Source organism: Cydia fagiglandana, chromosome 7 (genome assembly GCF_963556715.1).
Source record: "Cydia fagiglandana chromosome 7, ilCydFagi1.1, whole genome shotgun sequence".
NCBI lineage: Eukaryota > Metazoa > Arthropoda > Insecta > Lepidoptera > Tortricidae > Cydia > Cydia fagiglandana.
In genome coordinates this window covers 8766899-8779189 of record NC_085938.1, presented here as the reverse complement: position 1 = coordinate 8779189, position 12291 = coordinate 8766899, and the positions used below count along the sequence as shown (strand labels likewise).

Below are 12291 nucleotides of genomic sequence, written 5' to 3'. Positions count from 1 at the left end.
GAACTGTATGGTTCGACCGTTCTTTTTCTTAGTATATGACATTTATTTCAGTTTATAATTTGATCCTTTCTTGTAGCGATTGTAAATTATTTAAGGTCCATCGTAAATGTATGATATGAAAACACAATATTGTTCTAAGTCATAATGTAACAAACCGGTATTTCAACTGATATGTAAATGAGAGAGCTAACAGCGAATGAGACAAAAACATCAACGGGTGTCGTGTCCGCTAGCAGAGGACCTACCGCGAACCATGTTCGACGTGTTGCCTCCCTGTCACATTATACGTATGAATTTACAAGTGCGACAGAGAGGCAACACGTCGAACGTGGTTCGCGGTAAGCCCTCGGGCGCGGGTGGGTGCACGGAGCGGGCGCACGCACGCGGGTATAGTTGCTCGATTTGTAACTGGCCCCGAACGGCTAATTCTTTGTCTATTGTTAAGTAAAACCTCCAAAAAAAGAAACGTATAAATTCTAATTGGCACCTAAGCGCGGGGTAGTCAATCGATCATAAAAACCAGTGCAGGTGCACTCTCCGATAACGCGTCTTTGTTACGCATCTCGATGACACATTTTTACACTGGTTCTGTAGCGCTTGACTTGCTGGCACTCGGTAATTACTTATTCTGTGGTAGAGAGGGGAGAAAGTGGCAAATTATTTTTCCATTTGTTCATCATTCAATTGAATCTTATTGCAATTTCCATAGTAGTTATAATTCAATCACCGGTTAAAGTGACCGATGCAGGTCAGGCACGTGCGGTTTTACTTAACAATAGAAAAAGGATTAGCAGTTTTGGGTCGGTTACAAATCGAACAACTATACCATTGTAAGTAGGTAAAATCTGTCGCATGCGTCCGCGCCAGCGCCAGTTAGCAACGCTCATAATGCTTTTCGTTAATCCGCTCCGTGCAACGCCGGCTACCTAACTAGCGGACGCCCTAATTACTGGTTTCAGTGGTTTCCACTTCCAATGGTTGCCAATTTTCTGTTTGTTCCTATATGTATAACCTCTGGTCATTCTTTCTCGATTGGGTAATATGTTTAATTAATATTTTTGAGGTAGGCGGTCATGCTATTGGCACATTCGCTTTGTTTTAAACTGGACATTTCTCAAACAAGCGCCCTGAAGTGCCAACTAGTGAATATTTATAAGTTTATGCTTTACATTATTTGAGGCGGACTGTAACTGACTGGCTTTTACATTTTGATTCTTCGTGCTTATAAAATAAGGTCGATATTTGAGTAGGTTATATTGTTAAGTTCATCTCAAATAATTTAAAATGTATCCTACTCTATTACATGCATTTATTTTCCTCGTAGAGACTAATGGTAAAGTATGGACATAGCAATTGTAAGTGAACTACTTGTAGTAATAATCAACGACTTATGAAGTAATCGTAACCCTAAGGAATTTGACGAAATCAAGCGCATTATTGTGTCATTCAACTAAACTGCAAAACTAAAGTATTATTATGTAATTGTATATCGACAACGACATATAGCCAGAGACAAATAAATAATAGAGATCTAACTTGCGTTCTATCGTCATCATTACAAGGTCTCAGAGCCATACATATATTTTATTGGGCTTTGACTTTCGAGGTGACATTCAACATATTTCGAATAATATATGTACTTAAAATTTGTATTCCTAAAAACCAAAATACAGCAGCAATTTCACTGAAGCCAATTAAAAGGGTTGTTGATTCATACATTTTTTTACTAGGTGATTTATCGCCATCTAAAGCAATGATGAGGAACGCCAGCTTGTATTTGTACAGAGGTTGACAATCTCTATTATTTACTTGCATCTGATATTACCAGTCTTTTTTTTCAGGCTGTGGTGATCCTAAGGGTGGCATTCCACCTGTCAAATGTCAGTGCGTCTCACCCTCTCATTAAAGCAAAATGTGAGACGCAATACACATTGCACAAAGAAATTTGATAGGTGGAATACCTTAACATACATTATAGTACTTTTTTAAGTGACACACTGCGCTCTTGCACGTAATAATTGTGGTTTCGAGGTGAATCTAAGCTCATTGTAAGGTTGTGATCGTTTGACTGTAGTTATGTTTAAATGAAGTGCCTCACACATGTCATGTTTAATTTATTTTTATTAACCTCTAGCCGCCCATACGTCAAACCTTGCCAAGCAAAATGAAACTTTGATATAGTCAACACAAAGTTCAAATTAAAATGGAACCTTTTTATAGGTCTCTGGGCGGCTAGAGGTTAAACTGCACCGCCTGTTCTGCCATCATACCAAAACAATTTTCTAATAGATATTTTTTTCTTTAGCCTTCGATTAAATAACACATTGGAGCGACAAAAGATCTCAAACTGTCTAGCTATAACTCCAATACGGTCACATCTCTGAAATACAGTCAGCAGCAGAAGAAGCTAAGCGGGTAAGGTACTCAAAATGATTGGAACAACTCTATTATTATTAAGCAAGAGCATGTAGAGGTCATTTTGAACACCTCTCCCGCTTAACTAAAAAGTACCGTAAAAGTATAAAACTTTGCAATTTTACATAACTTTGCCCACCGCGTCACCGTTCAGTAAAAACGAAATAACTTAAAAGTGGCTACAGATACACTTTCTGGTAACTACTTTTAAGTTATTTTAAAATACCTAAGTTATTTCGCTTTTACTGAACTGTGACGCGGTGGGCAAAGTTATGATAAAGGGCAAAGATTTATATTTTTACGGTAGCCGAGTACCTACTACTAAGAGTAAGCAAAATATTCACTCATCTGATATACGTAAATGTAAGCCAATTTTTTTTTATGTCACTACCGTAAATAAGACGAAATCTTATTGCAAAATAATGATTTGCCATATTGACATAATGATTTAGACTCGTTGGTAATTGTGCCGTGTAAGCCAAGCCGGGATGTTCGCGTTGTTATTTGCGTCGTTCTTATAAGGTGCAGGGGGCCATTTCGCCTGCGCAGTAATTTGAAGTAATCGAAATATCTTCCATGTTTACATTATTAACTAGAGTGCCATATATGTCCAGTCCAGATAGCTAAAAAAAATGTGTTTTGTGTGACTCTAGTTAATAATGTAAAACATGGAAGATATTTCGATTAGTTGAAATTATCCCGCAGTCGAAATGGCCCCCCTGCACTTTACACTTCTTGCATTTAACGAAAACGTTTATCATAACTCTTATTAAGTTATTCACAATATTAATCGATAAAATCCAGGGATTATATACCTTCGTGAAATGAAAGATCTGTAATTGATTTATTGTCGCGTAAACTTTTTATTTAAGCATATAATGCATAAACGACTTGAAATAAATTATTTCAACGCGAACTACTTTTAACAACAAATTATACGTACCTACATATTTTGAAATGGGCACTGGTATATAATTTACTTGCCATGATATTGTACTTTTTAAAGTATGAAAATAAAAAATAAATTAATCTAACGAAAATAGTTTTATTTACTCAAACCTATTACATGTTTTTGATTAACACTAACATTTTGTTTACCAATTTATTTTAAGTATATAAGGTAAGCGTCCCAATGTTTGACATCCTATATAATTGACACATATTGCTATGAATTAATATTAAAAGTTCCAACTTAGGGGAGTGTTGAGCATAAGGACATTTACCGGTACAGATTTAGATATCATTGTCATTATATTAATTAAAAACTGTTTTATATGCATGGATAAGTATCATAGATTGCACTCTGTACAAGTCTTGAATGTGACGTTTAAACACAAAAATGAGTTGTTTAGGGCAAGTGTTCGAAGTTATTCCTAGTTGTTCCTACCAAGGCAAGGTGTTACCCAGTAGTTGAGAGTAACAACGGGTTTCTCACCTGTAATGTAACCACTGAGAAAAGAAATTCTCTGGTGAAGTGAATCTAATTTAACATAAATAATCAATTACAAAAAAATCTAAAATGCTGCCATCTCATTGATAAAGTACTTTTTTTATACATTTTATACTACACCAATGTAGATATTATTAAATTTCTAATATGTAAATTTTATATGAAATTCAATTTTGTTCGCAATTTCAGTTCAATTGAAGTCACAATATTATATAAGTAATTCATTAATTGTAGCAAATCAAAAATCCATTGTTACTCGCCCAGTTATTAACCCTTTGGACGCCAATGACCGATATATCCGCACCGCAGGTCCAACACCAAAGACGGATTAATCGGTCACATACCACAGAACAACATAAACCTACGTGCATATACATAAAGTTCAATTTCAGTTATGACACTTCGGTGACGTGGCGTCCGAGTGACAGTTTTTCTATATGACACGACGTCGAAAAGGTTAAGTTATCAAATCAACATAAATGTGCTTGAATTTGACACTAACATGGTATACCTTAAACCTTACAATCATAGAAATAAAGGAGAAATATAGCTTTTAATTATTTAATTTCGAGGTTCAATCATAGGGATCTTTACCTTACATCAAATACAATTGAGCTTCCAGCTGTAGCAGTCTCCAGTTATTTTTTTTTTTTCAAATTAAACTTATTTTTTCAATATACATAATTATATGAACGATCAATGCTTATCAGTAAAAATATTTACAGTCCATAGAAATAAAATAATAGAGTCACAACACAATGTTACAGTTAACTGCAGTTTCCATACAAACTTGTTTATTATTAGTTGATGTTTTTCAACAAAACTCTGTAAAATGTACAGAGTTTTTATGATATTAAAGCCGAAATGCCTAAATATGTCCTGCCTGAAGCACTAAGGACAAAATATTATAGTGTCTAAGTAACTTTTATGCTTTATTTAGAGCAGCCATTCTCAAAGGGTGTTCCGCGGAAAAGCCTCTATTGGGGCTCCGCGAAAATACTTGTAATAAAAAGAAAAAAAAACAGCTCTTGTATATACCTATACAAGAGCTGTTTTAGAGCGGAGCTTTCTCTGCTTTAGAGCGGTTTCAAATTAGCGTTTTTTTGCGCGTGTACGGTCGTTTCAGCGTTACGCGCTTACACGCGCGCTATAATTCGCTACATTTGGTCAATACGCGCCTACACGCGCTTCCAAAATGAGTTTATAGGCGCGTACAAAATTCTAGTGTGAAACCGCCCTTATAGTAACATTTTTGGATATGAAGAGCTGTGAGTGTTAAGTTGTATGGAAATTGACTTGTCACCAAGATCATCAACAACACTAAGCTTCATTTTGATGCCACATTAATAGCAAAGTGGCAATGCAAGTGCAAAATAAGTGTACCGGACTAAAATTGACTACATTCAGAATATATTTCATAAGTATTAAAGGGATCAACAACATCACAGCTTAAAATATATTGATGTAAGACTTCTTATGTTGCATCATCTTCCAGTATGATTTTGAAAATGAATATTTTTTTATTAGTTAGTGTTTTTACCAACAAGGACAAGAATGCTATGGTAAGAATGATACAAAAAGTATGTATGGACACTAACCAATAATGGCAATAACATACTATTATGTATACTTTTTTTAAACTTAAGTCATACAAGTCTTAAAATTGGCAAACGGAGGGAATTAGCCTACAACACATTTACAAAAAAAAAAAAATTAATAAATTCATTTGGATTGTATACATTTGTATATGTATAGAATAAAAAAGTAAAAGCAAAACCTGTCCAGGTGTGCTTATAAAAAGCAAGGATATTTTTTAAAGAGCCCTTAAATATGAATATCGCATAAAATACATGAAAAAAAAAGACACCTTCAAGAATTACCAATAAGGATTTATGAACATTGTTAAAACACATTGGAGAATGTACTTTCAATATCAATGTAGTCTTTTAAAGCCATAAACATTATAACATTTGATTTAAGATGTAAATCAATTCGCTCCGGAAGGGTCACAAACCATACATGTCCTCATTTTCTGGCTCATTCTCAACCACTGGCCGGCTTTGGCCGCATTCCTCTAAAAGACAATCCATAGACAACCGGTCTATATCATCCCAAGACAACTTATTAAACTTATCCTCTACAATTTTTAGAAGTTTATTAGCTGCATTTGTGGCTTCTTTATCTGTCATACCTAACTTTTTAAAGTATTTCATTGAAGCTTCAAATAGACCATCAGGCTTTTTCACAACAAGGTTGAGTTTGGTGCCGTCTTTTATAGTTGGGTATGACTCAATAGTCTGTTCATCGGCTAGGGTGCGCCCAAGTAACAGTAGCTTTTGTTCTTCAACAGGTATGGCTAATTTTCCAGCAACTTCCCGTTTTATTTCAAATATAGATGTCGTTGGTAGCACCTGTAAACAACATAAAAACCAATAATGAAATCAACCAACCAATAATGAATAATGAATCATGATAGAGGTCGGATGAAATCTAAATTAGTTAATTTATAGTCTACTTATGTTTAACTAAATGGTTATACATGCAAATACTATGGGAGGTGAGGTGAAAGTGGTGAAACATCTGGACGCATTCTTGGCATAAACCTTGGAACTTATTATGTGTAAATGCTTAAAAAAAGCTCGTAAATTCTAAACCTCGGTTCTCTCCAGATAAACTTTAAAACAATATTCTAATACGTACACAGTTGCTACAAGTTAAATTGAGATTTTCCGGACACTTACCTCAACACAACACTCTCCACCTTGCAACTTCTTAACTGTTAATTTCATTGTAACTTACGGTTTATCGAAAGGAATATGATTAAAACATGTGCCACCAAGAAAACGGAAATTATTTTTATTGATATTATAATTATTGATTGCAGCCCACGGTGATGAGTTTTAAGTGACACTGACAAGTGAAGTAGTGGACAGACGTCATTGACTTTGACAGTTAAAGTGATGTCCAAAAGTACCGTAAATACAATAAAATCTAAAAATAAAACCTAAGATATTCCAATAATGATAAATAAAAATGTTTTAAAATGTGGTTACAGTATGTACCTGTATATATACAAATAGGTAATAGATTTAAATGGAATTTGAAATAAGAAATAATCGAAGTGCGAAAAGTAAGAAATTCGCAACGAAGGGCGATAAATTAAAATACGACCGAAGGGAGAGGCCCCCTCAAACACATACAAGACGCACTGTTGCGACAGAATGGATATAGAATTAGAGATGCCACGAGTAGTGGTTTTGGCCGAATACTTAATTACCGAATTTCGGATATTCCTGGCATCTCTGTGTATATATGACATGTATTTTTTTATACCACGACCATAGCGAACAATAGTACAGTCCACCTGATGGTAAGCAGCCACCGCAGCCTATGGGCGCTCGCAACTCTAGCGGAGTTACACGGGCGTGGCCGACCCTACAAGCTTAAAAGGATTTCTCATTTAGTCTACATATCTGCAAAGTAAGTAGCAATGAAGTAGCAGGCAGTGTTATTATGGGTCTGGTCTTTTGTAAGGTAATACACATACTACGCCCCAGCCTTTATGCTACGATCAGAGGTACCCTCAATTAACAATAACAATATTTTTATTGACAATAAAAGTTTAACAGGCACGTTACGTTACAGTGAACCCCGCACTAGGCATGGAAAATTATAATTATATTAAACATAAGAATAGGAATTAAGAAAGAAAAAGGAGTGTGAACTTGTGTGTTTGTAAGCTTGTAGTGAGAAGGGAGTGAAAAGTGTGTTAATTTATATTGCTTTATTTTCGGACTGTGTTTTATTTTTGGTATCTATTGATCGATAACTTGTGGACATCCCTATCGTCCCTATCACAGTGACGTCATATAATGTTGCCATTAGATTCGTTTCGTTTTGAAGGGAAACCAGAGTTTGCCATTAGATGTTTCGGGGTAAAAAATATAATGTTGTTATAACAAAAAATAATCTTATAGCCTCCTCCACACTCGTGCGCGAATCGCGGCGCGAAGCCGCGAACGTAAGTGTGGCGTCGATTTTCGCAGACAGCGAAATCGACTCCACACTCGCGTTCGCGGCTTCGCCCGCGATTCACGCGCATAGTCTGGAGGGGGCTTATCAACTTGTTTATTAAAGCGCGATATCAGAAAAGTTTAATTATCATAAATTAAGTACTCTCTTTAATAAGCTTAGTTTATATTTAAGATGTACTATAAATCACCGACATTTCTCATGTATTAATCTCAACATGGCCATCTAGATCGCAATCAAGAATGACTTAAAATTATTTTAAGAATAGCAAAATGTCATATGTTTTACTTCAAGAATTTTAACTGTCGTTTATAAACAATAATTACCAAGGAGAAGATATAAACAATTACCTAGGAGATATTTGAATATTTGCCGCTACTTCTTTCGGGATGGACCATAAAACTTTTATGAAGTTCAAAAAAATTAATTTGAAAAGTATGGATGATCCTGATGACAACACATATGATAACCTGAATACCTGTTCAGTGTATATTTGTGAAGAAGCAAAATTTGAAGGTATTTAGTAACACATTGTATTTCTTCCGTTCGTGTAATCGTTAGTTCTAAAATGCCTACTAAACTATACCAGTTTAATCACTTATTTAGTACGTACCCGTTACCGATACAGGATGTTTAGAAAAACCCTGTGAATAAAATAAAATCTTAAAAACAAAAAAAATCTGTACTCCTGATTCTAAAAGAAAACATAATCTAAAAATAATGTTTATTGCACGGCCAAGCATACATAAAGTACCTAAAATAAATTGTTAGAATAAGGCACATAATGTTTAATATTAAATTTTTGTCAAATTTCGGTCAAGTATGTAGGTATTTATAATATTTATTAAAACTAAGTAGGTACTTACTATGAGTAGAACGCGTAGGAAGCTTTTGTGAGGACTGCTTACGCATGCGTATAACTTGTTTTCCCGGGCCTTTGTCGTCTGGGAATCCAATTCGATACGCATCTATAAATAAAATACCTACCTGTAGCTGGAACCCAAGAGCATGACCAACACAGAACACCTAGTGGATATCTTATTTTATAGGCACTTTGCACCCCTATGCACTTTAGAAAAAGAAACTAAATAAATACTTACGTATGAAAATAATTGTTAAGTTAAACAAAGAAGTTACTTTGAGAAAAGCATAATGTTCAATTAATACTGTACTTATAACTCAACCTTATTTTAATAATAAACAAATAATGTAGATAGGTCTATAGGTATAACGATATCTACTTTGCAGATAATCTGTCAGGTGTGTATCTTCTCACTGAAAGCTATATACCATACCTACTAGATGCTTTGGCCCTATTATTGCGATATCAATAGTTTAGGTAAACCTGCAATAAAAATATCTGACGCGATCTTACTTGTAGAGCCATAAGAGCGTGTCATATATTTTCGAAGTGTAACATATTATTGCAGGTGACTGTATCTCGGTATGGCAAAGAATAATTACTAATTAAACGTAAAACGATTTTTACTACATATTTTCTACCCGTGACCCGTATGTTATTAAAGTAAAGTTAAAACAGCCTTTTTAGCTGCTGTTAATAGTATCAGCCTTCGAACCTTCTGGTAGCTAGCTGGATCCGAATCTCGGTAAGTTTAATTACTTGTGTAGTGAGTAGGGAGAAATTATTAATCTATCAATTTACTATCGTCGTCTATTACCCAAATAATACAAGCGTTATCTTATACACGGTGGCTAAAAAATGACTGCATTCTCAATGCCAGGAGGTTTTGGGATTATACTGAGCAACTTTACTATGGGACTAACCCCGAAATCGCGAAAAAATTTGGCTGTTTCATACATTTTGGCAGGTTCATTTTCTATGGAAGGATCATTTTTTTCCTAAAACCTCCCTGGCAACGCGAATGTAGTTATTTTTTTGCCACTCTGTACATTTAAACGAGCAATTCTTGTATTTTATAAGTAACTCTTGTACCTTTGAACGAGCAATTTTTTATATTTATTTATGAATTTCGGGGATCTCGGAAACGGCTCTAACGATTTCGATGCAGTTTGCTACATGGGGGATTTCGGGGGCGAAAAATCGATGATGATTATATTTTCTATAGGTATTATACATTTAGTCTGAACCCAATCCTCTAAGTAAATATTGCTTTTGATTGGCATCATAAAAATGTTACAAAGGAAATATTCTTTCCCCGTTAAGTCCAGTTCGATTCCCAGATGAGGGAACTACTTTAATAAAATCTTTTATTTCTACATTAAACTTTCACAATTTTTAAATTATTTCTGTGAATCTAAATAATATATGTAATGTTATCTAAAATATCATGATCAATGTTCAGTTTATGCCGCTTAGCCGTGGTAGAAAAATGGAACACTCTGTATAATTATAAAGCACTTTAGTTCGATTTGGAACTCTCTTTGTCTGCGCCTAGATCATCTGTGCGCTGTGCAACACTAGCGCCATCTTCGCTTGTCATCATAGGACCGATGTGTGCCTGGAACCCGTAGCCTAGGAAACGGGTGTAACTACAATACAACAACTTTGCCGAGTGATTTAAAACCGTGTTATATAAAATATATTCTCAAAACACCAGTAGATATTTGACGCTGATAGTTAAAATACGTTAAAAGGATTTTTGCTAAGTTATTTATACGATAGAGGTGTCGGAAGCTATGATGATTTTGACAGTTAAATGTATGGCTGGCAGGTGGGTAAGGTATATTTTTGTAATTATTAGTAATATATTTAGAATATAACATTTGATAGTAGTTTATTACTGGTTCTAATAAAATGCCAGAGTGGTGTGCGTGGCGTCAGAAGGCAGGAGACGTCGGGAGTGAGGACCCCTTGTTCGCGCTCTGGTTACGTATCTATAATACTCAGAGAGCGGGAGGGCCGCGACGGCGTCGCCAGGCACGGCACGCGCCTGTACCTTTCCCTGCATTAAAAACCGTAACATCAACATCAAATTAAACACAGAAAGGTAGCAAGTGTAGCTACTTTGCTTAGCAACTTTGAACTTTAGACACAGTCCCTATTGTTTGTAAATATGTCATAGGCGGTTTTACATAATGATTTTTGAAGCAGTACTCATATATAAAATCTTATCAGCATAGTAAAAGTACAACATTAATACATTTCATGCCTAGAATTAACAAACATTGAAAAAAATATATCTAGTCAAATTAAATATTACACATAAACAAAGCACCATTACATTATCACTAATAATGGGGTAATATTGTCCACCCATGCATTACAGGGCAGGTGGGGTCACCCAAGCGCAACAATAGAGCACCTGCATGCCCCCTCCACCCCACACTATCAATATCACACACAGTTCCCAAGCTTGCACTGAAAAACACCTAAAAACACGAAGAGAAGCAAGGTCTTTTATCAGACAAGCATAGCAACGCTTGTTTGATCAATACAAGATACTTTATCAGCCAGTGTCATGTCATAATAATGTGTTTGTGTTCAGTGACTGCTCTGTTCTTAATTTGAAATTGGAGTTATTATATAAAATGTCCGAGATGGGCTTTGAGAATGTGTTTTACCTGGAGAGTGAGTGTTTTGTACTATTGTTATGTTGAGAGGGCCAAAGACGGGACGGAGAGGTGTTGCCTGGTAACACTCCGTGAATCCTCCACCCGTCCCGCCAGATCAATAACATCTCCATCACCCGGGATGGTGTTATGCAATTGTTTTGCAAACATAACTGCCATCCTGATTTTCATTGCTACTTTAAAATTTTCCCCTTAGGTATAATTGTTAAATGTAAACATTTTTATTCTAATTCTTCCTTAGTGTAATAGCACTTTTCTGAATTTTATACACAAATGGACTTTCAAATTCTAATTCTCAATTTACTTTGGAAATTTTTAAATTTTTAACTATGGTGTATCCTATCAGTGGCTTTCAAAAATTTTCATAATGTCATAATCATAACACTTTTTACCTACTTTAACAAACTTAGTTATGCTTTCTTTGCATATTTCATTAATTGAATAGATCCAATAATTATTATTTACTGAATATTTTTTGCTATTCATTCTTTCCCCTTTTTTTTTAATATTTTTATAAACACTATGTTTTAAGTACATAACTTATTTATGCTTTCTTTTTATTCTGGTCTTGTATTATTCAAAGTAATCAGGTGTTGTATTATGTACCTGTTTCATTCCCCAATATTGATATCTAATCTCAATGTAGGTAGCTTTATAGAAGGGGTGATACCCTTGCACTAATTAATTGGTCGAAGGGGCATTAAGTTAAGCTGTACTATTGTTATTACAGTTTGTAGTCAAATTACTATCAGGTATTTTAAAAATTGTGTATCAAAAAATTCATTATGATAGTTATTTTAGTTTTTTTACTGATCATGTTATCTGTTAGAAATCGATCATTT

At 34.8% G+C, this 12291-nt stretch overlaps 2 protein-coding genes across 2 annotated transcripts in view; one reads left to right on the top strand and one right to left on the bottom strand.

Moving 5' to 3' along the window:
- Positions 1-3440: 3440 nt before the first annotated feature.
- On the bottom strand, positions 3441-6766 carry LOC134665858 (ubiquitin-like protein 4A). Its single transcript, XM_063522891.1, has 2 exons — positions 6607-6766; positions 3441-6276 (listed from the first exon to the last, which is right to left on the bottom strand). The coding sequence occupies exons 1-2, from the start codon at positions 6652-6654 to the stop codon at positions 5872-5874; spliced, it is 453 nt and encodes a 150-aa protein (XP_063378961.1). The 5' UTR covers positions 6655-6766; the 3' UTR covers positions 3441-5871.
- Positions 6767-10323: 3557 nt separating this feature from the next.
- Positions 10324-12291, top strand: part of LOC134666191 (transcription factor RFX3) — a 41812-nt gene continuing 39844 nt past the window's right edge. The window contains exon 1 of the mRNA XM_063523342.1: positions 10324-10594. Within this exon, the coding sequence (XP_063379412.1) occupies positions 10576-10594 (19 nt within the window). The 5' untranslated portion in view covers positions 10324-10575. The remainder of the gene's footprint in view (positions 10595-12291) is intronic.

Bases quoted from the DNA above. Each gene is read 5' to 3' on its own strand.
- LOC134665858 (XM_063522891.1), bottom strand. From the start codon at position 6,654: ATGAAATTAACAGTTAAGAAGTTGCAAGGTGGAGAGTGTTGTGTTGAG. The intron at 6,277-6,606 runs GTAAGTGTCCGG...TGTTGTTTACAG, and splicing joins GTGGAGAGTGTTGTGTTGAG to GTGCTACCAACGACATCTAT.